This window comes from Dendrobates tinctorius, unplaced genomic scaffold (genome assembly GCF_039654945.1).
Source record: "Dendrobates tinctorius isolate UK_male_01 unplaced genomic scaffold, ASM3965494v1 ptg000293l, whole genome shotgun sequence".
NCBI classification, from domain to species: Eukaryota; Metazoa; Chordata; class Amphibia; order Anura; family Dendrobatidae; genus Dendrobates; species Dendrobates tinctorius.
Genome location: NW_027361960.1, coordinates 11867888 through 11894980, shown reverse-complemented (window position 1 = coordinate 11894980; position 27093 = coordinate 11867888). Strand labels below are relative to the sequence as shown.

Below are 27093 nucleotides of genomic sequence, written 5' to 3'. Positions count from 1 at the left end.
TAAGAAGTGCGCAAAGACCTTTAGACGAGGGAAAAATCTGAGAAATTTGAATACCAGTTGCACGCTATGACATTTAACCACCATGCACTTGCAAGCGTGGACGGACTACCAAACCTCACGTACCACATGTGCAACTGCTCCCAAAGAAGGTAGTCAGCAACACTACATTGTTTCCCCCATTGTAAGCCCACCGGTTAGCACACCACCAGCAGCAAATGTTGAGTTGTCGTCGCAAGGGCAAATCAGTCAGGGAATCACACTGTTATTGCAGCGAAAGACTGAATCTAGGCCATCAAAAAGAACACCAACTCCATCACCATCATCAACTCTCTCTCAGTCCGCCATGTCCACCGCTAGTTCGACCATATGCAGCTCTCAAGCCCAGCTCACCCTACCAGAGACTATGAGTAGGACAAGAAAGTACTCATCCTCTCATCCACGTACACTGGGTTTGAACGCCCACATTGCCAAACTAATCTCGTTAGAGATGATGCCCTATCGGTTTGTTGAAAGCGCAGCTTTCCGCGAACTCATGGCCTACGCAGTACCACGCTATGACCTACCCAGTTGCCACTTCTTTTCTCGCAAAGCCATCCCAGTCCTCCACCTTCATGTGAAAGACCGCATTGTACATGCACTCAAGCAATCAGTGAGTGGAAAGGTGCACCTCACAACTGATGCATGGTCCAGTAGGCATGGCCAGGGCCGTTACGTGTCAATCACTGCGCACTGGGTTAATGTGGTGGATGCAGGGTCCACAGGGGACAGCGGTGGTGGGACAGTGCTGCCTAGCCCACAGTATAGGAAACAGTTGGCTGTAGGCGTTCGACCCTCCTCCTCCAGAAGTGAAAGCTCGTCCACAGAACGCAGTCGCACGAGCACTCCATCCGCAGCTGCCAGTGTTGCACACGAGGTGTCCCCTTATCGATCAGCTAGTGGAAAGCGTCAGCAGGCTGTCTTGAAGATGATGTGTTCGGGCGACAGACACACCGCGGAGGTACTGGCCGACTACTTTCAGCGACAAACTGAGTCATGGCTGGGCAGTAGGGTGACCGGATCTCATATGGGGGGGAAAAAATGTCGGAATCTTGTTCATCTGGACCCCACAAAACGATTCCCCTTTCCAGATATTGAGATAGCCAAAATTTCAGCTCGATCAAACGACGTTAACCCGTGCCGCTCGTTGCTCAAAGTTTGAAAAAATCCAAATTGAGGTATTTTAAGATTTAGGTATTTTGCATAGTCTGTTAGACTATAAAGAATGTGACAACAACATTGCAGAAATAGCCCTGACCAAATTTTAGAACCATTTGTGGTATTTGAATGCAGAGTTGGTGGGATTATCGTTTTTTGATCCCACCATTACAGACAATGAAAAGTTGTTAATGGCTAATAAATTGCTCAGTAGCACAGATGAACCATCAGAGCACGCTAACCTACATGAGTTGATAATTTTACATAGTTATCTTATCTATTCTAGAGCTTTTGTTAAAGTAGTTTTTGAAACGTCAGAATATAATGCTCGGCATTTGCTTACAACTTGCAGGACATATTGCTTTTGTTCTTCATCTTTTGTCAGAAGGTCGTTAGAGTCGGTTACTTCCTACCTCTTTTAATTTTTCTTTCCTAACTTTTGGATTTACAACCCTAGCGTGCTCTGATGGTTCATCTGTGCTACTGAGCAATTTATTAGCCATTAACAACTTTTCATTGTCTGTAATGGTGGGATCAAAAAACGATAATCCCACCAACTCTGCATTCAAATACCACAAATGGTTCGAAAATTTGGTCAGGGCTATTTCTGCAATGTTGTTGTCACATTCTTTATAGTCTAACAGACTATGCAAAATACCTAAATCTTAAAATACCTCAATTTGGATTTTTTCAAACTTTGAGCGACGAGTGGCACGGGTTAACATCGTTTGATCGAGCTCAAATTTTGGCTATCTCAATATCTGGAAAGGGGTATCGTTTTGTGGGGTCCAGACAGACAAAATTGCGACATCGATTTTTTGCAGTCACCCTACTGGGCAGTCTACATCTTGAGGCAGGCAAGGTAGTTAGTGATAACGGCCAGAATTTTGTGGCACCCATAGCCCTTTCAAAACTCAGACACATACCTTGCTTGGCTCACACATTGAACCTGGTGGTGCAGTGCTTCCTCAATAATTATCTGGAGTTAACAGGCCTGCTCCAGAAGGTCCGAAGACTGTGCTCGCACATCCGCCGGTCGCCGGTACACTCCAGTCGTATGCAGAAGCTGCAGCGATTGCTCCACCTTCCCAAGTACCGCCTAATTATCGACGTTGCAACAAGGTGGAACTCCACCCTGCACATGGTTGAGCGGCTGTGCGAACAGAGGCAGGCCGTAATGCATTTGTGGGAGGATACACGGGCAGGCACTTTGAGGGCAGACATGGAGTTGACAGGTGTGCAGTGGTCAAAGCTGAAAGACCTCTGTAAAGTCCTTCAGTGTTTTGAGGAATGCACACGGCTGGTAAGCACAGACGACGCCATCATAAGCTTTAGCATCCCACTAATGCGTCTGCTCATGCAAACTTTGACGCACATTAAGGAGCAGGTATCTGCAGCCGAGGATGATGAGGAAGAGGAGGAGGGAAGCCTTGATGACAGTCAGCCATTGTCTGCTCCGGGAACTCTCCTGGACGAGGTGAAGGAAGAAGAGGAAGAGGAGGAGGAGGATGATGATGGGGATGATTATTTAGGGGAGGAGGATGCTTCTCGTGGGCAAGAGAAAATGTTGGCGTGGCAAGGTCTGGTACAGGGTTTGTGCGTGACTGGAGGGATGTGGATTTGCCAGAAAGTGCTCCTCCACCCAGCACTCGCAGTGCATCATTGACACCGGGAACATTGGCCCACATGTCAGATTATGCCTGGCAGATCCTAAAAAGGGACCCCCTCATTGCCAAAATGATGAACGACGACGACTACTGGTTGGCCAGCATCCTGGATCCACGCTATAAAGGCAAATTCCAAAACATCATGCCACAGGAGAACCTTGACCTAATATTGGCTAACAAACAAGCAACTCTGGTAAACCGGTTGGTTGAGGCATTCCCAGCACACAGCAGCGGTGATGACTCTCACACGAGCCGTAGGGGCCGGGGGCAACTTGGAAGAGGTGTTGGTGGTGCACACATCAGAAGTGGCGTTGGAGACAGGGGTTTCATGACCATGTTGTGGACTGATTTTTCAAGTACCGCTCACATAACTGGTAATACTGCATCGATTGAAAGTGACAGGAGACAGCACTTGTTAACTATGGTTACAAACTACTTCTCGTCCAATATCGATGTTCTCCCTCACAGGTCATTCCCATTTCACTATTGGGCCGCTAAACTGGACACCTGACCTGAATTGGCACAATATGCCTTACAGGAGCTCGCTTGCCCAGCTGCAAGTGTGCTATCGGAAAGAGTCTTCAGTGCTGCTGGATCAATCCTGACAGAAAAAAGGACCCATCTCTCGACCCAAAATGTGGATGAGCTAACCTTCATTAAAATGAACCATGCATGGGTTTCCAAGGATTTTGTCACACCTTACCCTGATGACACATAGGTTGCCAGAAAAATGGCTTTCTTCGGTCCTCCTCTTCCTGGGACTTGACCAATTTTGCCTTTAGCAGCAGGCGAATGTCCCACATCAACATATGCCATTTTGTAAACCTCCCTAACTGGGCTGCCTCCTCCCACCATGGCCGGGGTCACCACCTAGCGCACGCAACCGTGCGAGTGCCGTTGCCCTGGACAGGTGGGTGGGCTGACTCTTCGGCACGGGCACTGGCACAGGATCCCTCATAGTGCAATCAAGTGTCTCTGATGGTGGGGGTGCACACCCGCCATCAGACACACCGCCGTACTATGAGGGGCCCAGTGCCAGTACCGACGCCCACGAGTGGGACCTCCTTGCTTGGGCAGGGCCCCAGCATTTGCAATGTTTACCTCTCCCTGCTCCTCCACTGTGTAGTCTGGGCTGTCAAATCCTTCACTGGGTCTGCCACTACAAATTTGGTGAACTGATAGAAGATGATGGTTAAGACGTAGCTATGCCCTGTCCCGCTGGCCGGGCTCTAGCTTCAGATGATCAATGGCTTCCATTTCTTATGGACGTCGACTCACAATGAGATGCAGTGGTGGTTTCTCATCAGCTTTCACAGTTTTCCTACCTACAGACGTGTGACATTCCAGCGCACATTTTAAAATGTGCCTTCTCATGCCAATCCAATTGAATCGCCTATGGCCTGTGGCTTCTGTGTTTTTCACTCCAAAGTTACGTGACAGATCATGATAGGCAGTGAGCACCATGTTTACATCTCTCCCTGTGATCAAAATTGGATGGATATGAGTAACGGCGATGGGATTAATGGTACTGCGATACAGCAACACTTTTGTCACAAAGAAAGGTTTTTGCTGTCTCCACACACTAATTATTTGAGGGTCAGCATCGCCTCTGAGAATTGTGGCGGAAGTTTTTCCCGTGAATCGTAATTCCTAGATTTCTGCAATCACTAGACTTTATGTCAGTAATTGTATGCATCTCATTTCCTATTGCGGAGAGTCTGGACTGTCTTACTGAGACAGAAATATATATGATTACAAAATACCACCAAAAGTGTATACTGGTGTACGCTTCAAATACATTTCCTTTTTTTGACTTTTTAGATTGTTGTCTAATCCATACTGAGAACACGGAGATTTTAAATGTTTAAACTATGCTATATATACCTGCTATCCAGTGATAATGTACCCTTTCTCAACTTTGTACAGTCTGGTCAAATCCATACTGAACCTGAGAACGTCTGAGTCTGCCTCCAGATCTATAGACATATATTTTTAATGTGTAAACTATGCTATACATACCTGTTATCCAGTGATACGGTACCCTTTCTCACCTTTGTCCAATCACGTCTAATCATTACTGGGCCTGATACCGTCTGAGCCTGCCTCCTGATATATAGACATAGGTTTTTAATGTGTAAACTATGCTACATATATACATGTTATCCGGTGAAACTGTACCCTTTATCAACTTTCTAGAATCTTGTCGAATCCATACTGGGCCTGAGAACGGCTGCCGAGCTGTTAAGCAAGCTACAGCACCTGTGGTTTGGACACGTAATTTTTTGCATTTTTTCAGGAATGCCGGTTAGGCCTAATTCAGGAATTGCGGTTGACCTGCACTTACTGGGAAATCATCGTTCGCGGGGAATAATTGGAATCACAGATCCCATCACTAACGGTGTTCAGCGGGTTATCTGCACCTGTAAGCAACAAAAGCTGGTCCTTTCAGTGTAGCACGCATGCAGCCCCGGACATGAAAGGCCATGATAGACCTGTTATTGCTCGATCTCACATGCCAGAGCCTCGCGTATCCCTCTAGTAAGCTTGACACGTACCGCGGGGGCATGCCGGAGTCTCGTTCGTTAACGGAATAAAGCTGACAAATCGCTAGCACAACTACAAATGGACATACCTCACCACACACAGAATCGACAAAACTTTCAATGTGTGCATCTTTTCTTGAGGTGGCATGGTTGTGGTTTCCCGGGTGGAGTCCAATTAAGCCGCAGGCTCCACTCCTGGTGGTGCCCTTTTGGACATTGCTTTAAGGTTCAGCTTTGCAATCATACTGCCCCCGGAAAGCAAACACTTTGCCTTCATGGACGCTGTTTGGAGGTTTGTGGGAATAACGCCGCCCGATCGTCAGTTGGCATAATTTATTGGTGGGAAGTCCGACGGTATATGATCATGTTCGATTTCAGAATTATTTTTTTTTGGTTTGTATTTTACATTTTTATTCCAGCCTTTCTTGACTTCATAAGGGCATGACAAGCTTATATCTGTGTCTCCTCCACCTCCTCCTTTTACTCCTCCACCTCTTTTCTAAATGTAGTTGCCCTTTTCCATATGTTAATTTTTGTCTTCTGTGCATTTTTTCGGCTTTGGGACACCTTTTAAGGTGTTTTGTAATTGTTTTCTATGTGTTTGTATGTGTTTGTTTTTTCCTGCCATTGTTATCAATGTGGTTCGATGAACATTCGACGAACTTGCCTCCTGTGCGACGAACCAAAACACTAGCGGGGTGGCTCAACACTACTCCTGATATATAGACGTACATTGTTAATGTTTAAACTATGCTATATATACCTGCTATCTGATGATACTGTACACTTTGTCTACTTTTCATATTCTTGTCTAATCCATACTGAGCCTGTGAGCGTCTCCGTGTGACTGATGGAATAGATATGGAGATTGACAATTATCCTTTGACTGAAAAGAGCTGTACGCTTCTGATACAGTGCCATATATCTGATGTTATTTTGTGTCTATTTTGTGCTAAATTTTGAAGTTTGGTGGAAGAGGCCGCGGACGTGGGCGTGGGGGAGCCAGCTGGTGCTGATGGTGGTGGTGCATCTGCTGGTAGTGGCAAAAGCACAATAGCAGCTAAGGCAGGAGGTGTTGAGCCTGCGTCATGGTCTGGCTCCGGAACGCCTGGAAGGCTACCTTTTCTGGGAGTAGGTTAACCGCTTTTAAAGCCGGAGCATGAGGAACTGGTTTTGGCTTACATTGCCGAAATAGACTCCAGCAAATATGCCCTCCTCTTCTGAAGTTTCAAAAAATGCAAGCACTGAGATGTCAAGTGCTGGCTCCTGGTCAGGAAGAACCCCTTTCCTTGTGTCCTGCACCCCCACCCAAAGTGATTGATGCAGCAGGCCACACTTCACATTAGTCCATGTAGCTCTTTCTATCATACCATGCCTGGGTTATCAAGTCAAATCGTGAATTCCCCAGTCCAAGATGAATATGACATGGAGTGTGGGTGGCCAGCCAGGGCAGTGGGGTTAATCGGTACCGGGCCGGTGTCTCACAGGGATGTGTCACAGTGGTGGCGACCCGTTCCAAGGCCCTGGGCGTCCATGCAAAGGGGTGAATTACGTTTATAGGTGAATGATACATGATGCCACCTGTGGTTTATGATTAGATTGACCAGCGCTGCAGTGTCGCTTCTCTGGGACAGATGTTGTTGTGCAGCTAAGATGTAGAAGCCCTGCACAGGTAGGGCCGTAGTCGCAGGGCAGATGAAAGAGTTGGTAGATGGTGTGCAGTGCAGGATGTAGCAGAGCCGTGTGCCAGGCGCAGGAGAAAGATGACAGACACAGTCGTGCAGTTCCTTTACCTGTACTTGGTAAGTGCCGTCCAGGACCCAGAGTACAGATGGAGAAGGAGTTGGTCAGCCTGGATGCCAATTTCGAATTCTCTCTCTGCATATAGGTAGTGTGGTCTCCGTTCTAGCGCTTATCTGAGGTACTCGCAGTGCTGAGTCCAATGAAGTTCCCCCTGTTGACTCTCTTTTGGAACTTTCTCGTATGGCAGGCAGCCGTAGCCTTTTCCTTCTGGCTCCCACACGTCGCTGCTGGGGCCTCCGAGCCTTAGTTGGGTACAGAGCATTTACAACTCCTACTTCCTCTGGTTTCGGCTGCAGGAACGTCAGTGTCCCTACAAACTCGGAGACCGGAATCCGGACCATGCGCTCCAACTAGGAGTGAGCCTTAACTCTGCTCATCCTCCAGCTCCCCTTCTCACGTACACACACTTCCCCTTCCCTTCACTGACTGCCCTAACTTACCTCCTCCCGACCACAGAGAGAAGCTCCTCAGCAGTCAGGTTCAGAGGTATCCCTGCTGGCCTGGAGTGGGAAATGTGTTGTGTGTTGGTTTAACTGCTAGAGAGATCCTTCCTTGCTCCCAAGCATGACATCACACTCCCTAGGAGGAAGGTAATGCCACTGTGGTGACCGTACTCCTGGGGGCGCCACAAGTGCACTGATGCCCAGCCACTGCTAGATGATTCTGCTGGTACATTGACCCAGACCATTACATTCCCCTCGCACTCTACACAGCCAGAATCTGACCCTGATGAAACTCAAGTTACCCTTCTCATATACTGTACCACCTTACACGCTGACAAAGAGGAAGGTGCAGATGAAAGTGCAGGTTCGACACACCACCGTACTATGAGGGGCCCTGTGCCAGTGTCGTCGCCAACGAGTGGGCCCCCCCTGCTTGCTCAGGATCACAGCACTTGCAAAGTTGAAATACTTACCTCTCCCTGCTCCACCGCCATGACGTCTTCTGCGCTTCCGGACAGTGATATTCTGATCAGAGAGCGCAATGACATCACGTCTGTACGCCCAGACTAGTACAGGGATTCCCTAGCAAGGAGACTTATTTGAGGAGACTTATTTAATTGTTTTCAATGTTGGGACAGCAATTTTTGGGGAGCACTATACTCTGGAGAATGATATATGGGGCCCACCATACACTGGAGCATTCCAAAGGTGGACATCAGACACTGGAGCAGCATTTACAGGGCCCATTATACACTAGAGCATTAGAAATGGGGCCCATTATATATGGAGCATTATTTGGGCCCATAAGACAGTGCAGCTTCATCCATGGGGACCAACATATACTGTAGCATTATGTGGAGCTCATCATATACTGTTTCAAACATTATATGGGACCAATGATTCTGTATGGAGAAATATATGGGACTCATTACTCTGCATAGCGCACTATGCGGTGGCCATAATACTGTATGGAGTAATATACTGTCCGTTTTTGGAGCTATTGGAGAATTTAAAATGGATATCAGTCATGAGATGTAAAAAGTGTAGTATTTTTCATTGTACTATACCGCTATTTCTCTGCCGTATCGGAGCATCATGAGTTGTGCTATGTGTTAAAGGGCGCTCTTTGGCCCAGGGCACATGAAAACCTGGAGCCAGCCCTACCCCTCCACAAATTTAGCCAAATAACCCCCATTTTTCAGTGCGTAACTAGTATTATGAAGTAAATTAAGGTTGAAATGCTTTAGTAATAAGAATTGATGTTTTTGGCATTCAAAAGGGCACTGTAGGTGTGTTTCCTGTCCTCCACTCCCTGCCGACTTTGCTTCCCCATTGACTTGCATTGGGTTTCGTGTTTCAGTCGGCCTTCGACTTTTCACAAAAATCGGCCGATTTCGCTCGACCCGACTTTTGCGAAAGTCGGGTTTCATGAAACCCGACTCGACCCGAAAAAAGGCAAAGTCGCTCATCTCTAGTAGACAAGCCTCCGATGTAACCTGAAAGAGAAGAAAAACACGTTATATTATACTCACCGAGGTGGGCGGTCCGGTCCGATGGTGTTGTCGTCCCGTCCGGCGCCTCCCTTCTTCATGCGATGACGTCCTCTTCTCCCGTCCTGTAATGTGTCACGCTCGCGCCTAGGCTGAATGGCGCGAGCCGGGGGGTTGTGGCTCCACTGTGCCACAAACCAGACTACCCTGGAAGGGGCGTGACTACGACAGCTACCTCGGTCTTCGCTGGAGCCTCTGATGGTGAGGTCAGGCTTGTGCGGCAGATAGCTGTCAGGTGCCACTCCAGGGGGGTGTCTGGCTGTGTCTGCTGATCTCACTCGGGGACAAGCCACTTGGACAGATGTGATTAACAGGCAGGCTGAGACACAGGTCAAGTAGGCACGGCTGAAACACAGGGCAAGCAGGCATGGCTTGTACACTGGCAGGCAGGCATGGCTTGGAGACACAGGGCAAGCAGGCACGGCTTGGAGACACAGGGCAAGCAGGCACGGCTTGGAGACACAGGGCAAGCAGGCACGGTATATGAGGGAACAGGAAGAGACCTGTTCACACAGCGGGTACCAGTACTGATACAGACAGGAAGGAGTGGAATATGAAGGAACAGGTTTGGACCTGTTCACACAGGAGGTGCAGGTATGGATACAGGCAGGAATGAGTGGAATATGAAGGAACAGGTTTGGACCTGTTCACACAGGAGGTGCAGGTATGGATACAGGCAGGAAGGAGTGGAACATGAAGGAACAGGTTTGAACCTGTTCACACAGGAGGTGCAGGTATGGATACAGGCAGGAAGGAGTGGAATAGGCGGAGCCGCAGGAGTGCGGAGTAAGCTGAACCACAAGGTCTGCGGAGAGAAGCTGCACCAAGAGGTTCTGCAGTGGCAGCAGGAGTGGAGCAAAGCTGAACCACAAGGTCAGTGGAGAGAAGCTGCAGCAAGAGGTTCTGCAGCAGCAGAGCAAAGCGGAACCACAAGGTCTGTGGAGAGAAGCTGCAGCAAGAGGTTCTGCAGCGACAGCAGGAGCGGAGCAAAGCTGAACCACAAGGTCTGTGGAGAGAAGCTGCAGCAAGAGGTTCTGCAACAGCAGAGCGAAGCTGAACCACAAGGTCTGTGGAGAGAAGCTGCAGCAAGAGGTCCTGCAGCGGCAGCAGGAGCGAAGCAAAGCTGAACCACAAGGTCTGTGGAGAAGCTGCAGCAAGAGGTTCTGCAGCAGCAGAACAAAGCTGAACCACAAGGTCTGTGGAGAGAAGCTGCAGCAGGAGAGGAGCAGGCAGAGCTGCAAGGGTGCAGCGGCTCACACAGGGAGGACACAAGGAAAGACACAGCAGGGAAGGAAGCCAAAGACAAGGAGGCAGGGGTAGGACAGAGTTCAGACAAGGTACAGGGACAAAGACTCAAGGACCAGGATATTCTGCCTCCTGGCAGGCGGAAGGACAAGTAAACACAAAGCTAGGACCAAGACACAGAGACCAGGATATGCAGCCTCCTGGAGGGCAGACAAAGAACACAAAGCAAGGCTAAGAGTATTCCTACAGAGAAGGAGATACACAGAACAGGGCCTGGCTTCCTCAGCAGCAAGATACTAACTGAGTATAGACATTGCACAGGCAAGGGTTAGTGGGTGTGGCAGAACAAAATAGTCAAGGGCTCTAGGTGATTGGTCAGAGACAGATTACACAGGTGCACCCTGACAGCATAAGAACCAGAAACTTCTGGCGCCGCCCCCCTATACACACATAGCTTGGAAGCATACAGGAGAGCAGAGGCACGGAGCACAGGGCTGGCAACAGACAGAATTCACAGCATGGCTTGAAGCAGTAAGTTGGTGTGCGGGGGATGGGAGGCCATGCAGTGATGCCAGCAGGGTTGTTACATAATGTCTCCGGCGCAGGCGCACTGCTCTGCCCTGTTGAGGGCAGAGCAGAGTCCTGCAGTGCGCAGGCGTCGGGAGCGGTCTGGCGCCTGCGCACTGCAGAATTCTGCTCTGCCCTCAACAGGGCAGAGCAGTGCACCTGCGCAGGAGCCATTTCAGGATGGGAGAAGAAGACGTCATCGCATGAAGAAGGGAGGCGCCGGACAGGACGGCGACACCCATCGGACCGGACCGCCCACCTTGGTGAGTATAATATAACGTGTTTTACTTCTCTTTCAGGTTACATCGGGGGCTTATCTACAGCATTACAGAATGCTGTAGATAAGCCCCCGATGTCTATGCCGGCAGCTAATAGGGGAAAAAAAGGGTGACAGATTCCCTTTAAATCCTTTTGCGATCCTTTTTGCAATGCACTTTGAGGATCAGATATGATGCAGTAATTATGTATCTCGTTCTAATTTGTACATGTACTATTCTATATGATTTACTGTATGTAATCCATCTCTCCTATCCTGTTGGTTCCTGCAGTTATTTTACAGAAGACGGAAAATTAATTACTGGCTATTCTTCTATATCTCTCTCTCTGCAATATACATACATATATATGTGTATATATATATATATATATATATAAATAAAATTGTAACGTTCCACACTATGAGTGGATGGGGATTACTCACTTTGCTGGTTGTTGAGGCATACACTGGGACACTCATGGTTAAAAACAAGTCCAATGGGTTTATTAGTAAGCAGCATAAATACAGTTTCTTTCTCTCTGACCCTGGTCAGTATAACACGGATCCCTGTCCGTTACCTGTTGGTGTCGGCCACACAGGTTCCCGGATGCCTCTTGTCCTCAAAGGTATCCAATAAACACAGCATAAACACAATCTCTTATTGACCCCGGTCAGAACAACACGGATTCCTGTCCGTTACCTGTTGGTGTCAGCCACACAGGTTCCTGGATGCCTCTTATCCTCAGAGGTATCCCATAAACATCTCTCACTGACCCCGGTCAGTATCACTCACAGTTATCAGACTGTCCACTCCAGAGGTATCTCACAGGCCTCCTTCCTCTGGCTCAGACTAGCCAGCACTGCCACATGTGCCAAACACACAGGCTCCATTAGGTAGCCTTAACCACTCCCAGGTACCTATCACAAGGTTAGTCAGGTGATCGTGACATCACTGCAGGTCCTCAAACTCATAATCACATACAGGCTTCATCTTGGGTATTCAGACATACACCCCTTGGGTGGGTATGTAGGGGACTGGCCCCATCCATCTCTCCAAGTCACCTGGAAGCCTCCCAATGTATAGCAAAAACCCTCAGCAGATCTGCTGAGCAGAACACGCCTAGGTTTCCATCACAGGGCCACCCACCTCTGCGATACATACCGCCCATCAATCACATGACCACTCACCATGCCACATATTCGGCCCATCTGCCTAAAGCCGTGGGGCTTGGCACTTTCTATTACCCAACCAGAGATCCTTCTCGGTCGTCTCTGCCAGTCAAACCATCTGTCAAAGTCAGGCCCTGCTACTGAACCCTTTTGTAGATACCCATCATCCGTCACGTCTTTTAATAGCGATGACCCCCTGTCAGACCACCCACATCCCCGTCGGTCAGTATGGTGTGGACATCGGGCACTCAGACCATCCTCATGGAGTCGGTTTCTAACCGTTTGTGCAGACACAAGCACATTTGTGGCCTGCTGGAGGTCATTTTGCAGGGCTCTGGCAGTGCTCCTCCTGTTCCTCCTTGCACAAAGGCGGAGGTAGCGGTCCTGTTGCTGGGTTGTTGCCCTCCTATGGCCCGCTCCACGTCTCCTGGTGTACTGGCCTGTCTCCTGGTAGCACCTTTGGACACTACGCTGACAGACACAGCAAACCTTGCCACAGCTCGCATTGATGTGCCATCCTGGATGAGCTGCACTACCTGAGCCACTTGTGTGGGTTGTACAGTCCGTCTCATGCTTCCACGAGTGTGAAAGCACAGCCAACATTCAAAAGTGACCAAAACATCAGCCAGAAAGCATTGGTACTGAGATGTGGTCTGTGGTCCCCACCTGCAGAACTACTCCTTTATTGAGGATGTCTTGTTAATTGCCGATAATTTCCATCTGTTGTCTATTCCATTTGCACAACAGCATGTGAAATTGATTGTCAATAAATGTTGCTTCCTAAGTGGACAATTTGATTTCACAGAAGTTTGATTTACTTGGAGTTATATTCTGTTGTTTAAAGGGAATCTGTCACCCCTTTTTTGAGATATCATATAATGATATCATTCAATTGTGTGTCACATAAGGATTCTCTTAGTACTTTTGCATCCCCCTGACAACGCACCTTTCATGCATAAATACCTTGTTTATATCAGTTCAGATGTATGTAAACTGCCGCTGTCCGGTCCGCTGGGCAGGGCTTATTCACCTGCTCCCCCCTCCCTGTCTTACTCTACGCATTTCTTCTTGTGTAGAGCAAGACAGGGAGGGGGGGAGCAGTTGAATAAGCCCCACCCATCGGACCGGACCGTGGCAGTTTACATACATCTGAACCGATATAAAAAAGGTATTTATGCATGAAAGGTGTGGGGTCAGGGTGAAGCAAAAGTACTAAGAGAATCCTTATGTGACACACAATTCAATGATATCATTATACGATATCTCAAAAAAGGGGTGACAGATTCCCTTTAAGTGTTCCCTTTATTTTTTTGAGCAGTATATATATATATATATATATATATATATATACATACATATATATATATGTATATAAATGTGCCAAGCAAGAAAAATTTAACAAAAAAAGGACAAAAATACAATGATGACCCAAAGTTCCTCACCCTTTAAGGGCATGTGCAACCAGGTTCTTCCTACTTTATCTGAGAGCAAAGTAGGAAAAGAGACCCTGATTCCAAAGTTGTATAACTTAGCTTACTAGGTGCTGCAGTTGTTACACAATCAGATTTAGAAGTAGCAAAGATGAGATAAGCTGACCCCACCCACACCACAGCTTTCTGTGTACATTGTCTATTGACAGTGAGATGTATATCAGAGGAGGAGGCCTGGCTGGACCAGGGCTCAAGTGCACTGGTTACTCCTTGTGACAAAACACTCATTGTATGTAAATACCAGCACACAGCCTAATAAGTGACACGTCCTGAAATTTGTGTCTAAATCTTTACATTAGGCTGCCCTCAGATTACTCAGCAAAAACCTGCTGACAGATTCCCTTTAATACAAAAGGTCATTACACTGGAGAAGATTCTTTTAGCTTCAGCTAGTGTGTGGAATTATTATGATTACCAAGGCAACGGACAGAAAACATAGACCGGCAGGTATCAGGGCTGACATAATAAACAGGTAGATATGGATCTTCAAATGGTTTTGTTAACCCCTTAACAATCACCGATATGTGATCATTAAGGGGCTTAACCACAGCGCTGAATAATTAAATAGTGCCCTCCAACAGGCAAGAATACATTGGTTGTAGCTAATAATTGACATCAGGTCTCTAGACACAGCTGTCAATTGTTATGGACGGCGGAACGCACCAAATATAAATAATAGTAGGTGCGTTCGCCGCCCGGGGTCCACCGTGCGGTAGGTGACAAGACCGCTTGTCGGCAAGGGCAAAAGTGTGGGAACACGTGAGACAGCCTCAGCGACTGTCTGAGCAGCAGCTAGCGCAGCATTCGCAGCTGAGTTGGTGCTCTCAATAGCCGCCAACCTGCTCTCCAGCTGCCAAATGTAGCACTGCAGCTGCTGCACGTCTGCCATTGCCAGCCAGACCCTGGTGCTAGTGTAATGTTATGGACGGTGGAACGCACCAAATATAAATAATAGTAGGTGCGTTCGCCGCCCGGGGTCCACCGTGCGGTAGGTGACAAGACCGCTGCTGAACAATGGCAGATGCACCTAGTAGGTGCGGTATTGCGCTCGGGTTAACGTCACCCGATCGCTAAAGAAAAGGCGCTGGCCCTGTTAGCGTCACAGATGCCTGCGTATGGCGTCGCAGCCGCGAACACCAACAGTTGCTGTTACTACAGCTCAGCGGCAGAGGGAGCCGCAAGCATCGGCGCCGAGGACCGGACGCCGACAGACGCTAGTGTAGGCGTGGAGCAAGTGGCGTGCAGCTTGCCACAACCTGGGACTGACTAATCCAACTCACTGTCACCATTCGTAATAACCAAGAGAGGGGATCATAATGAGTCAGTCACCAGTCCATACATCCATCACCATACACACACAGAATAATATGCTACACTAGCGCATGGCCGAGCCACCATGCGGGCTTTTTATAGCCATGCGCTTCCGGGACCTTCCAGTACTTTGGGAAGGACCAATCAGATCCGACATAGGACCTGCACATGTGACCCCTGCTCTCCACTGAGAGGACAAATTGCGGGCATGCCCAGCAGCACGGCACGAGGACTTAGCCTCTGGAGCAGTTCCCTGCAAAGCAGGTTGCGCTACCATTGCTGCACCAGAGGTGGCAGCAACATCCAGGCACACAGAACGAGTCTGAGGGGAATGCCTGGCTCGCCGTGATTGCTGAGTAGGAGTCTGAGCGGTCGGAGGAGAATGAGAGACCGCAGGATGTCTGGCTCTGGATTCCCGCTGTGCAGTGCCAGGAATCCGATGCCTAACATTACCCCCCTCCTAGGGCCCCCCCCCTCTGAGCCTCACTGCGCTCAAAGGCCGCGATCAGGAGCGGTGCATGAATGTTTTCCACTGGGTCCGAGCCTCGGGCCCATGACCCTTCCAGTCCACCAAATAAAATTTTTTGCCAAGGACAATCCTGCGCCCCACGATGGCGTTAACCTCAAACTCATCAGACGATAAGTCTGATGACTCGGCAGATGACTCAGAAAACCGGACCATGTGAACTGGTTTGAGGAGGGACACATGGAACACGTCTGAAATGGCCAAATGTGGAGGAAGAGCCAGGCGGTAGACCACCGAGCTAAGTCGCTCGAGGACCTTGAATGGTCCAATGTATCGTGGTGCGAACTTGGGAGACTTGTCCCGCAGTTTAATGTTTTGGGTGGAGAGCCATACCATGTCGCCAGGGGAGAAGCTTGGCGCGGGCCGCCGATGCATGTCGGCGGACGCCCTTATCCTTTCTTTAGATGCCCAGATAGCATCCTGAGTGCGATCCCAAATGTCCCGGGCCTCCACTGCCCAGTCTGCCACCCTGGAGTCGGTGGAGGACACTGGTATCGGGACAGGGCCGCGTGGATGTTGACAATAGTTTAGGAGAAAGGGCGTCTGACCAGTGGAATCAGCCACCGCATTGTTTAGGGCAAATTCAGCCCAAGGTAGCAAGGATGCCCAGTCATCCTGCCTGGCAGAGACAAAATGCCGTAAATAGGTGACCAAGGTCTGATTGGCTCTCTCGACCAAGCCATTCGTCTCGGGATGGTAAGCAGAGGACAGATTTAGCTCAATGCTGAGTAAACTGCAGAGCTCCCTCCAAAACAGAGACGCAAACTGGGGACCGCGGTCGCTCATGATTTTGTCCGGCATGCCATGTAAACGGAATACGTGCTTAATGAACAAGGTGGCCAGACCTCGAGCGGAAGGCAGGCGTGCGAGTGGCACCAGATGCACCATTTTGGAAAAATGGTCGGTGGCCACCCAGATGACCGTACTGCCACCAGACTTGGGCAGGCCAACTATGAAATCCATGCCAACCATCTCCCAAGGTCTATCCGCCACTGGCAGGGGAAACAACAGCCCCGCCGGCCTCTGTCTAGAGGGTCTGTTCCGAGCACACGAAACACATGCTTGCACGTATTCCTTGACATCTCGAGCCATATGTGGCCACCAATATGAACTTGCCAGGAGTTCGGTGGTCCGTTTATTACCAAAATGGCCACCCACCCTGGAGGCATGTGCCCAGGCGAGGACCTCCGGCCATAGCTGAGGAGGCACCAAGGTCTTGCCCGGTGGTACTGACTTGAGAGCAACTGGAGCCATGGTCGTAAAACTCTCCGGCGGGAGAATTAACCGAGGCTCAGCTTCTCTTTCTTCCGCTGAGACCACTGAACGTGAGAGAGCATCCGCACGGACGTTCTTCTCTCCAGAGAGGTAGTGGAGGGTGAAGCGGAATCAGGAAAAGAAGAGCGACCACCTGGCCTGACGGGAATTCAGGCGTTGGGCCGTCTGTAGATAGACCAGGTTTTTATGGTCCGTATATACCTGAAAGGGAAACCGGGCTCCCTCCAGGAGATGTCTCCACTCAGAAAAAGCCAACTTCATGGCTAGCAGCTCCCTGTCGCCGATGGAGTAATTTTTCTCCGCCGGTGAGAAGGTCTTGGAATAGAAGAAGCAGGGATGCTTCCGACCTTGAGCATCCTTTTGATGAAGGACTGCTCCTGCACCGACGGAAGAAGCGTCTACCTCAAGGATAAACGGCTTATCCACATCGGGACGATGTAATATGGGAGCGCCAGCAAAATGTGATTTTATAGCCGAGAAGGCCTTGGAGACCTGTTCTGACCAAGCATTGGGGTTAGCTCCTTTCTTGGTGAGAGCAACCAAAGGAGCCACCAGTGTGGAAAAGTGTGGTATGAACTGGCGGTAGTAATTCACGAACCCCAAAAAGCGCTGCACCGCTTTGAGGGATTGGGGTTCCTGCTAGTCCATTACCGCTTGTAGTTTGGCAGGATCCATGGCCAGCCCCTGGGCCGAGATGATATAGCCCAGGAACGGCAAGGACTCCTGCTCAAACTGGCACTTCTCCAGCTTGGCAAATAGCGAGTTCGCCCGCAGACGGTCGAAGACCCTGCAGACGTCTCTCCGGTGGGTGGTCAAATCTGGCGAAAAGATGAGTATGTCATCCAGATAGACCACCACCGAGGTAGAGAGCATGTCGCGGAAGACGTCGTTGACAAAATCTTGGAAGACAGCTGGCGCATTACAAAGGCCAAAGGGCATAACCAGGTATTCGTAATGGCCATCCCTGGTATTAAAAGCTGTCTTCCATTCGTCTCCTTCGCGAATGCGGATCAGGTTGTATGCACCCCGCATATCTAATTTAGTAAAGATCCGGGCCCCCCGCAACCTGTCAAATAACTCCGAGATTAACGGTAGGGGGTATTTGTTTTTAACCGTGATAGCATTGAGACCTCGGTAGTCAATGCAGGGGCGTAACTCTCCATTCTTCTTCTGTACGAAGAAGAACCCTGCACCAGCCGGTGACACAGATTTTCTGATGAAACCCCTAGCCAGGTTCTCCCGGATATATTGGGACATAGCCTCCGTCTCAGGGAGTGATAACGGGTAAACACAGCCTCGGGGAGGCTCTGTGCCTGGCAGGAGATCAATCGGGCAATCATAGGAACGGTGCGGCGGGAGCATCTCCGCAGACTTCTTAGAGAAGACGTCCGCGTACTGGTGGTAGGGTTTGGGGAGCGCGGATAGATCCACAGGCACTTCAGTGGAAGCCACCTGAACGCTGCCCCTCAGGCACCTTCCCTCACAGTCCTTACCCCAACCCAGTATCCTCCCCGAAGCCCAGTCAATATGAGGGGACTGGCAACGAAGCCAGGGAACTCCGAGGAGCACCTGATCGATGCCATTGGGCATAATAAGCAGGGACAGAGTCTCCTGATGTGAGGGTGAAATAGAGAGTCCGAGTGGGGCTGTCTGATGGGTCACCTGAGATGGTAACGGTGCCCCATTTACCACCCTGATGGTCAGAGGTTGGGAGAGTAACACCAGAGGGATAGCGTGTCTCTGGGCAAAAGTCGAGGACATAAAGTTCCCCTCAGCCCCGGAATCCAGGGTGACCTCTGCCTCCCAGGTGGAGGACCCACTATCTAAAGTACCCCGGAACACCGGTTTGGGTGAAAAGGGTCCCACCTTGGATTGACCACCACCTACGGCCACTGAACGTGGTCGTCTTTTCAGCCGCTGAGGGCATGTGCCAGCCGAGTGGCCAAACTGTCGGCACTGATAACAGCGCACAGAGCTTCGCATCAGACGCGACTTAGTGCCGGTGCGAGACACCTCCATAGGCTCAGAGGAAGGGAGCTCTTGTGCGGGATATATCAGCGGCTAGGAAAAGGTGGGAGCCAAATTAACCCTACGTCTGGATTGCGCTCGTTCCAACCCGTGCTCCGTGAAGCGGAGATCAATGCGGGTGGAAACGGCGATCAACTCCTCCAGACTTGTGGGAATTTCCCTAGTAGCTAGAGCATCTTTTACGTGCTCAGCCAGGCCTCTCCAAAACACCAGGACCAACACTTTGTCCGGCCACTCTAACTCGGAAGCCAGTGTCCGAAACCGGACAGCATGATGGCTAACCGAAAGTGACCCTTGTGTTAAGGATAACAGTTGGAGAGCCGTATCGTGTGTGACCCGTGGTCCCAAGAAGACTTGCTTCAGAGCCGCGAGGAACTGAGCAGCTCCCTGTACCACGGGATCATCACGTTCCCACAATGGCGCGGCCCACTGTAATGCCCGGCCAGACAACAGGGAGACAATAAATCCCACCTTAGCCCACTCTGTAGGAAACCGTGCAGCCAGCAACTCCAGCTGAATGGAGCACTGACTAACGAATCCCCTAAAGGAGGCACTATCACCCGAAAACTTATCGGGGAGCGGGAGGCGAGACATTGTCGGCAAGGGCAAAAGTGTGGGCACACGTGAGACAGCCTCAGCGACTGTCTGAGCAGCAGCTAGCGAATGTAGCGCTGCAGCTGCTGCACATCTGCCATTGCCAGCCAGACCCTGGCGCTAGTGTAATGTTATGGACGACGGAACGCACCAAATATAAATAATAGTAGGTGCGCTCGCCGCCCGGGGTCCACCGTGCGGTAGGTGACAAGACCGCTGCTGAACAATGGCAGATGCACCTAGTAGGTGCGGTATTGCGCTCGGGTTAACGTCACCCGAACGCTAAAGAAAAGGCGCTGGCCCTGTTAGCGTCACAGATGCCTGCGTATGGCGTCGCAGCTGCGAACACCAACAGTTGCTGTTACTACAGCTCAGCGGCAGAGGGAGCCGCAAGCGTCGGCGCTGAGGACCGGACGCCGACGGACGCTAGTGTAGGCGTGGAGCAAGTGGCGTGCAGCTTGCCACAACCTGGGACTGACTAATCCAACTCACTGTCACCATTCGTAATAACCAAGGGAGGGGATCATAATGAGTCAGTCACCAGTCCATACATCCATCACCATACACACACAGAATAATATGCTACACTAGCGCATGGCGGGCTTTTTATAGCCATGCGCTTCCGGGACCTTCCAGTACTTTGGGAAGGACCAATCAGATCCGACATAGGACCTGCACATGTGACCCCCTGCTCTCCACTGAGAGGACAAGTTGCGGACATGCCCAGTAGCACGGCACGAGGACTTAGCCTCTGGAGCAGTTCCCTGCAAAGCAGGTTGCGCTACCATTGCTGCACCAGAGGTGGCAGCAACATCCATGCTCACAGAACGAGTCTGAGGGGAATGCCTGGCTCGCCGTGATTGCTGAGCGGTCGGAGGAGAATGAGAGACCGCAGGATGTCTGGCTCTGGATTCCCGCTGTGCAATGCCAGGAATCCGACGCCTAACATCAATTACGACGGATGGTTAATACAGACAGAAGGTTCCCTCTTTAACCCTATTGACACCCTGCAATCGTGGTCCCAATAGTTGCCTTGGCAATCTGGCTTTGTGGTAGGGTTTACCTGTTAAGACCTACCATGAACAGACTGAAGCAGGCTGTGTCGGAAACCTTGACAGATCTCATGCACTGTAATACAGAAGAATTCCACTGTATGAAAACGGAGATCAAAGTAAAAAAAAGTCCAGATGTGGAACCAAATAATAATCTAAAAAATGCAAACTGTTTTGCTGTGAAAAATGCAGCTTTTGTGTACAAACAAAACTAAACCAAAAACGAACACATGATTGGTACTGCTGAACTATAAGGCCAGGGCTACAAGCTGACTTTGACCTAAACATCTATTCCACAATCAAAGTTCACTAAGGTTAGGTTCACATTAGCGTTTCTGAGCACAGCGTATCATCTGCATGCGCAAACACATGTTTACACAGTGTTTTTTATCCACATCATCTTACGCATGACGGCAAAAAAACGCTGCATGTACATGCATTTGTATGCGTTTGCATTCGATATTTCCAATGCTTTTCCAGTAGAGTTTCCTTGACATCAGACACCCAATGGGCAAGTCTCATGGGATTTCTTTATATAGACACCCTGCACTAATGAAATCCTCGTCTTTTGCTTCTGCCTCCAGCTGCAAGATGAATCTTGGTGTGGAGAGCTTCCTTATTAATCTTGATTTGTCATTGAAAGTGGCTGTTGCCTTTGCTGTGGCTTGTGAAGAAGAAAGAAGAAAAAGATGGAGAAGACGTCATCGCTATTTGCAGCACCCCATCGTTGGAAGTCTGAGAGAGCCTTGGAGCCTACCACTCGTTGTACACTGAGCTGCGTGAAAACCCGGAAAAGTTTTTTGAGTACATGAGAATGTCGGAATAGAGCTTCGATGACTTGCTGCAAGGTGTCCGAGGATCCATCACCAGGAAGGACACACAACTACGTAGAGCAATTCCTGCTGAGGAACGTCTGTTGGTTACCCTAAGGTACCGTATATACCCGTGTATAAGCCGACCCCCCTAATTTTGCCACAAAAAAATGGGAAAACTTATTGACTCACGTATAAGCCTAGGGTGGAAAAGCCAGCAGCTACTGGTAAATTTCAAAAATAAAAATAGATACCAATAAAAGTAGGTTAAATGTTTTTAAATATTCATATTGTAACAGGAGCCCCATATAATCCATACAGTTCATGATGGGCCCCATAAGATGCTCCATACAAAATACACCCCCCATATAATGCTGCACCAAGGTCAATAATGGCCCCATAAGATGCTCCATAGAATAATATGCCCCATATAATGTTCCATAAAGGTTATGGCCCCATAACATGTTCCACAGATTATGCCCCCCATAAGATGCTCCATAGATTATTCCCCCATAAAATGCTCCTTAGATTATGCCCCATAAGATGCTCCATAGAATATGCCCCCATATGCTGCTCCATAGATTATGCCCCCATATGCTATCCCATAGAATATGCCCACATATGCTGCCCCATAGAATATGCTCCCATATGCTGCGCCATGGACTATGCCCCCATATGATGCTCCATAGACTATGCCCCCATATGCTGCCCCATAGACTATGCCCCCATATGCTGCCCCATACAATATGCCCCATATGCTGCTCCACAGAATATACCCCCATATGCTGCCCCATAGAATATGCCCCCACTATCCACTATCCAGTTTTTCTACAACCACCTTAATCCCATCCTGGAAGATTGAGCCTGGGAGAGGAGAAAACCAGATGGACCGGCTGCCTGATTCTCAGCCTGTGAAGCCTGCCTGGTTGCTCCATCGCTGGTGGCTGATTGGGATTGGGCCTGTTCGTTGGCTGGTCGATGATGGGCCGCTCCAAAAGAGGACGATCCAGGTTGTGTGGTGCTGCTCCAGGTTCTGTGTGGAAAATAAATGAAAAACATTAGTAAAATAAAACAAAAAGTTTAAATAATAGTAAGACAATACAAAAGATACTTATGTTCGCTGTGCAAGGCCTCTGACAAAAAGCTGACGATGGTACTTATATTTTCGGATTGTTGGAGCAGAACCACTTGGAACCCGACTCTCCTCTCTCATGTCCTTATTGAAGTGATCCTTCATCGAACGCGAACAGACTTTTATTCTCTTCACTGTGAAGGGTGAAAAAAAGGAAAAAATTAATAGTTAAACAATGCACCAACATTAACAGGTTCACTGCCGCGTCAGACCACATTGCAATACTTACGAAATTCCTTTCTGGCATGTGGCGTGGCACCATCCCAATCAACCAGCAGCGATCTTGCCACTTCTTCCCAGAGTCATCGAATCCATGCCGAGTCAGAATGATTACGATCAGGGGGTCCCACAACGCTGCTCGCTCTTGCACAGATTGAATTAGTTGATCATTGTCAATGTCTGGTTTGCCTTCCTCACGTTGTGGAACCTATAGATGAAGTAAAAAAAAAATTGTAAGTAAATCTGAAAACAAATTCAATTACAACTCTGATAAAGAAAAGACTACTTTTACACCCCATCTTTCCTCCTCAGAAACTTGAGGCCGAGGACCCTGGGAAGATTAATTTCCACTTGACTGCTCCTGCTGTTCTGCACTGGAAGCTACCTGTAAAGAAAATACATGATTTACCATATGTATAGTATTGCCAGTCAATACATACCAATCTGTATATCTAATGTGATTACATAATTGGTGTCATGTCCATTCTCGGAAGCTTCACTGGAGGATATGTTGGAACAGCAGGCAGCAGTCAAGGGAAGCACTAGGGAAAAGAAGAGAGAAGAAAAATTAAACTTGTTAAGAGCCAAACACAATGAAGCAATAAAAAAAAATGAACACCAATACTTACATTACAGGCAGTAGTCCAACAGCAAAGCAGCCAGGCAGCGCAGAACAGGGACAGCAGCACAGCACCAGGACGGATGGCAACACAGCAACAGGATGGCAGCACATGGAAGGCAGCACCAGGAAGGCAGCACCAGGACGGCAGCACCAGGATGTCAGCACCAGGAAGGCAGCACCAGGAAGGAAGCACCAGGACCGGAGCAGCAAACAGTCTACAAGGAACAGAAACAAAAATTAGTACAGAGTACAGAATGCAAAGACAGACAGACATTTTCAAAGCTTCTGTACTTACATCCAAAGTCTTGTGCTTGCATCCCGAGTTTTGAGAATAATGAACTTGCTGTGTCCTCACCCTCTTTTATACCCCTTTGTTTTAGTAGTGGCTGAAACCAGTTCCTTAGCAGCCACAAGAAGTGGATTTTCTCAAAGGATCCATAGGTTACGGGTTACTTTTACATTGATGACCTATCCCTAGGAAAGGTTATTAATGTCTGATCGGGCAGGGTCAGACAACCGGTATCCCTGCTAATCAGCTGTTACTGGTGTTGGCGGCCGCCGGGCAGAAGTACTTACTTGCCGAGCTGCTCAGTTTACTGGTAGTGGGTGACGCTTGGTACTGCATATCCGCCTCCTATTCAAATCAATAGGAGGTATTTGTGTAGTACCATGCGGCGCCCACTACCAGAAGATGGAGGAGCTCGGCAATTGTGTACTTCCAGCCAGCGGCTACAGACACTGATAACATCTGATTGGCGGGGGAGGGTGTTGGACCTCAGGCAATCAGACATTGATGATGTATCCTGATGATAGGTCTAATATGTAAATGTAGTGGAAAAACTCTTTAAGCTCCCAAAATGAGTTTTATTCACTAACTATTTACCCTGCTAAAAAAACACAGCATCTTACTGTTATAGCAAAGAGGATGGAATTATAGAAAGCTCATCCCACTGTGCTTTTGTCTTTCAGTGAAAAACGAGCATTTAACTTTGTCACAAAAAATTTACTTTAGACACAATTTTTTTTATTTTTACAAGGATAACTGGAGAAAATGGACCCTAAAATTTGTCATGCAATTTCCCCTGAGCACGCTGATACTCCATATGTGGGGGGAAAACTACTGTTTGGAAACACGGCAGGGCTTGGAAGGGAAGGAGTGCCATTTTACTTCCTTAACGTAAACTTTGCTGGAATAATTAGCGGACGCCATGTCATGTATGGAGAGCCCCTGATGTGCCTAAACAGTAGAAACCCCCTAAAAGTGACGCCATTTTGGAAACTAGACCCCTCAAGAAAAGTATCTACATGTGTGGTGAGTACCTTGAACCCCCATGTGCTGCACAAAAGTTTATAACGTAGAGCCATGAAAAAAAAAATCAAATTTCTCCCACAAAAATTTTATTTTAGCCCAATATTTTTTATTTTTACAACGGTAACAGGACATAATGTACACCAAAAACTTTTTAGGCACAGTGCAAAGGTCAGAAGGAAAGTCACACCAGGAGAAGGACTTATGTATTCTGGTTACAAGTGATCTGAGCAGCAGTACTCAATGTCAAGCAGTAGCTGAAAAAGTAAACAAGATTTTAGGGTGTATTAAAGGAGGGATAAAATCCTGTGAACCCAATGTATTGTTACCTCTTTAAAAATCCCTGGTGAGGCCATATCTACAATATGGGATCCAATTTTGGGCTCCATGTTTTAAAGGGAATCTGTCACCCCTTTTTTTGCCTATCAGCTGCCGGCACCGCCATCAGGAGCATATACCGTCGGACTTCCCACCATAAATTATGCCAACTGCCGATTGGGCGGCGTTATATCTACGACCCTCCAAACAGCGTCCATGAAGGCAAAGTGTTTGGTTTCCGGGAGCAGTATGGTTGCAAAGCTGAACCTTAAAGGAATGTCCAGAAGGGCACCACCAGGAGTGGAGCCTGTGGCTTAACTGGACTCCACACGGGCAACCTCAACCATGCCAGCCATGGGAAGGATGGACAGATTGCAAGCTTTCTTGATTCTGTGGGTGGTGGTGCATGGCTGTTTTTAGTTGTGCTAGCGATTTGTCAGCTTAATTCCGTTAACGAACGAGACTCCGGCATGCCCCCATAGAGGGACACGCGAGGCTCTGGCATGCTAGATCGAGCAATAACAGGTCTGTCATGCCCTTACATGTCTGGGGCTGCACGCGCGTACACTGAAAGGACCAGCGTGTGTCGCTTACAGGTGCGGATAACCCGCTGAACCCCGTTAGTGATGGGGATCTGGGATTCCAATTCCTCCCCGCGAACGAGGATTTCCCAGTAAGTGCAGGTCAACCGGAATTCCGGAATAAGGCCTAACCGGCATTCCAGAAAGAATGTGAAAAAATTAAGTGTCCAAACCACAGGTGCTGTAGCTTGCTTAACAGCTGGGCTCCTCTGCTGAGTAGCACACAGCTCTTACATAAACAGGCGGCATAGCTTGGTTCACGGGTGGGCAACTCTGCTGAGTAGCAGACAGTGCTTACATAAACAGGCGGCATAGCTAGGTTTACGGGTGGGCTCCTCTGCTGAGCAGTAGACACAGGTACTAGGCCCAAAGTATTTACTGGACTAAATGGAGATAAAAAATGGTTCTTACATAAACAGGCGACACAGCTTGGTTCACGGGTGGGCTCCTCTGCTGAGTAGCAGACAGTGCTACAAGGCCCAAAAGGATTTTCTGGACAAGATGCGGTAAAAAATTATTAGAAACACACACGGTGTAGCTCCTTGACAGGTGTACTACACCGCTGGCTACCAGACACCGCTACTATGGCATGAAACTGTCTATTAACATTGAAAACCATTATTAATGTTAAAATAAAGTTACGCTTTTGGTGAACGAACCGTTCTCGAACGGAACCTCGAACAGCCGAATTTTAAGCAAAGTGTTCGAGTTCGACGAAAGGCTCGAACATCGTCCAAAACAGCTCGAAATTGAACTTGGCGAACAGTTCGACTTGAACACTGCTCATCTCTAATCAGGAGGCAGACTCAGACGGTCTCAGGCCCAGTATGGATTCAACAAGATTGTAGAAAGTTGAGAAAGGGTACAGTATCACCGGATACCAGGTATGTATACAGGCTCGGACTGGTTCACCGAGGTACCGTTGGATCCCTCGGTGGGCCCCGCCCCCGCCCGACCATGAATATCACTGAACAAGCCCGCTCAGGCCGGCCCCTGGTACCTGTGAATCAGATCATCCAAGTCAGTGGCGTAACTACCGGGGTAGTGCAATTACATACTCAGTCACAGTCACCTCTCCTAGCATGTCTCTTGCAGCCCCCTGTGCTTATTCCATCTTCAATCTCAGCAATGTTCTATCTTCCTGTATTCAGCGGCCGCTCATTACCTATGCGCATAAGTAATGAGCGGCTCATTACATATGCGAATACGTAATGAGCGGCTCAGCGGAACCACATGGACGCTGAAAGCAGGAAGAAGAACAGCGGTGAGATTGAAGATGCAATAAGCACCGGCCGGGGGCTGCAAGAGACATGCTAGGAGAGGTGGTGAGTGCCTCTGTCCTGTCCCTGCGCCCTGTCCTGTCCCTGCGCTCTGCCCTGTCCTGTC

General features: G+C 48.9%; 2 protein-coding genes across 4 annotated transcripts in view; both read right to left on the bottom strand.

The window, feature by feature from the left end:
- LOC141072942 (uncharacterized) overlaps nucleotides 1-23816 on the bottom strand; it is a 39472-nt gene extending 15656 nt beyond the window's left edge. The window contains exons 1-3 of the mRNA XM_073560227.1: nucleotides 23795-23816; nucleotides 23623-23714; nucleotides 22888-23085 (exon numbers count right to left, since the gene is read on the bottom strand). Coding sequence (XP_073416328.1) covers nucleotides 22888-23085; nucleotides 23623-23714; nucleotides 23795-23816 — 312 coding nt within the window. The remainder of the gene's footprint in view (nucleotides 1-22887; nucleotides 23086-23622; nucleotides 23715-23794) is intronic.
- QPCT (glutaminyl-peptide cyclotransferase) overlaps nucleotides 1-27093 on the bottom strand; it is a 217984-nt gene that overhangs the window by 63277 nt on the left and 127614 nt on the right. The window lies entirely within an intron of this gene.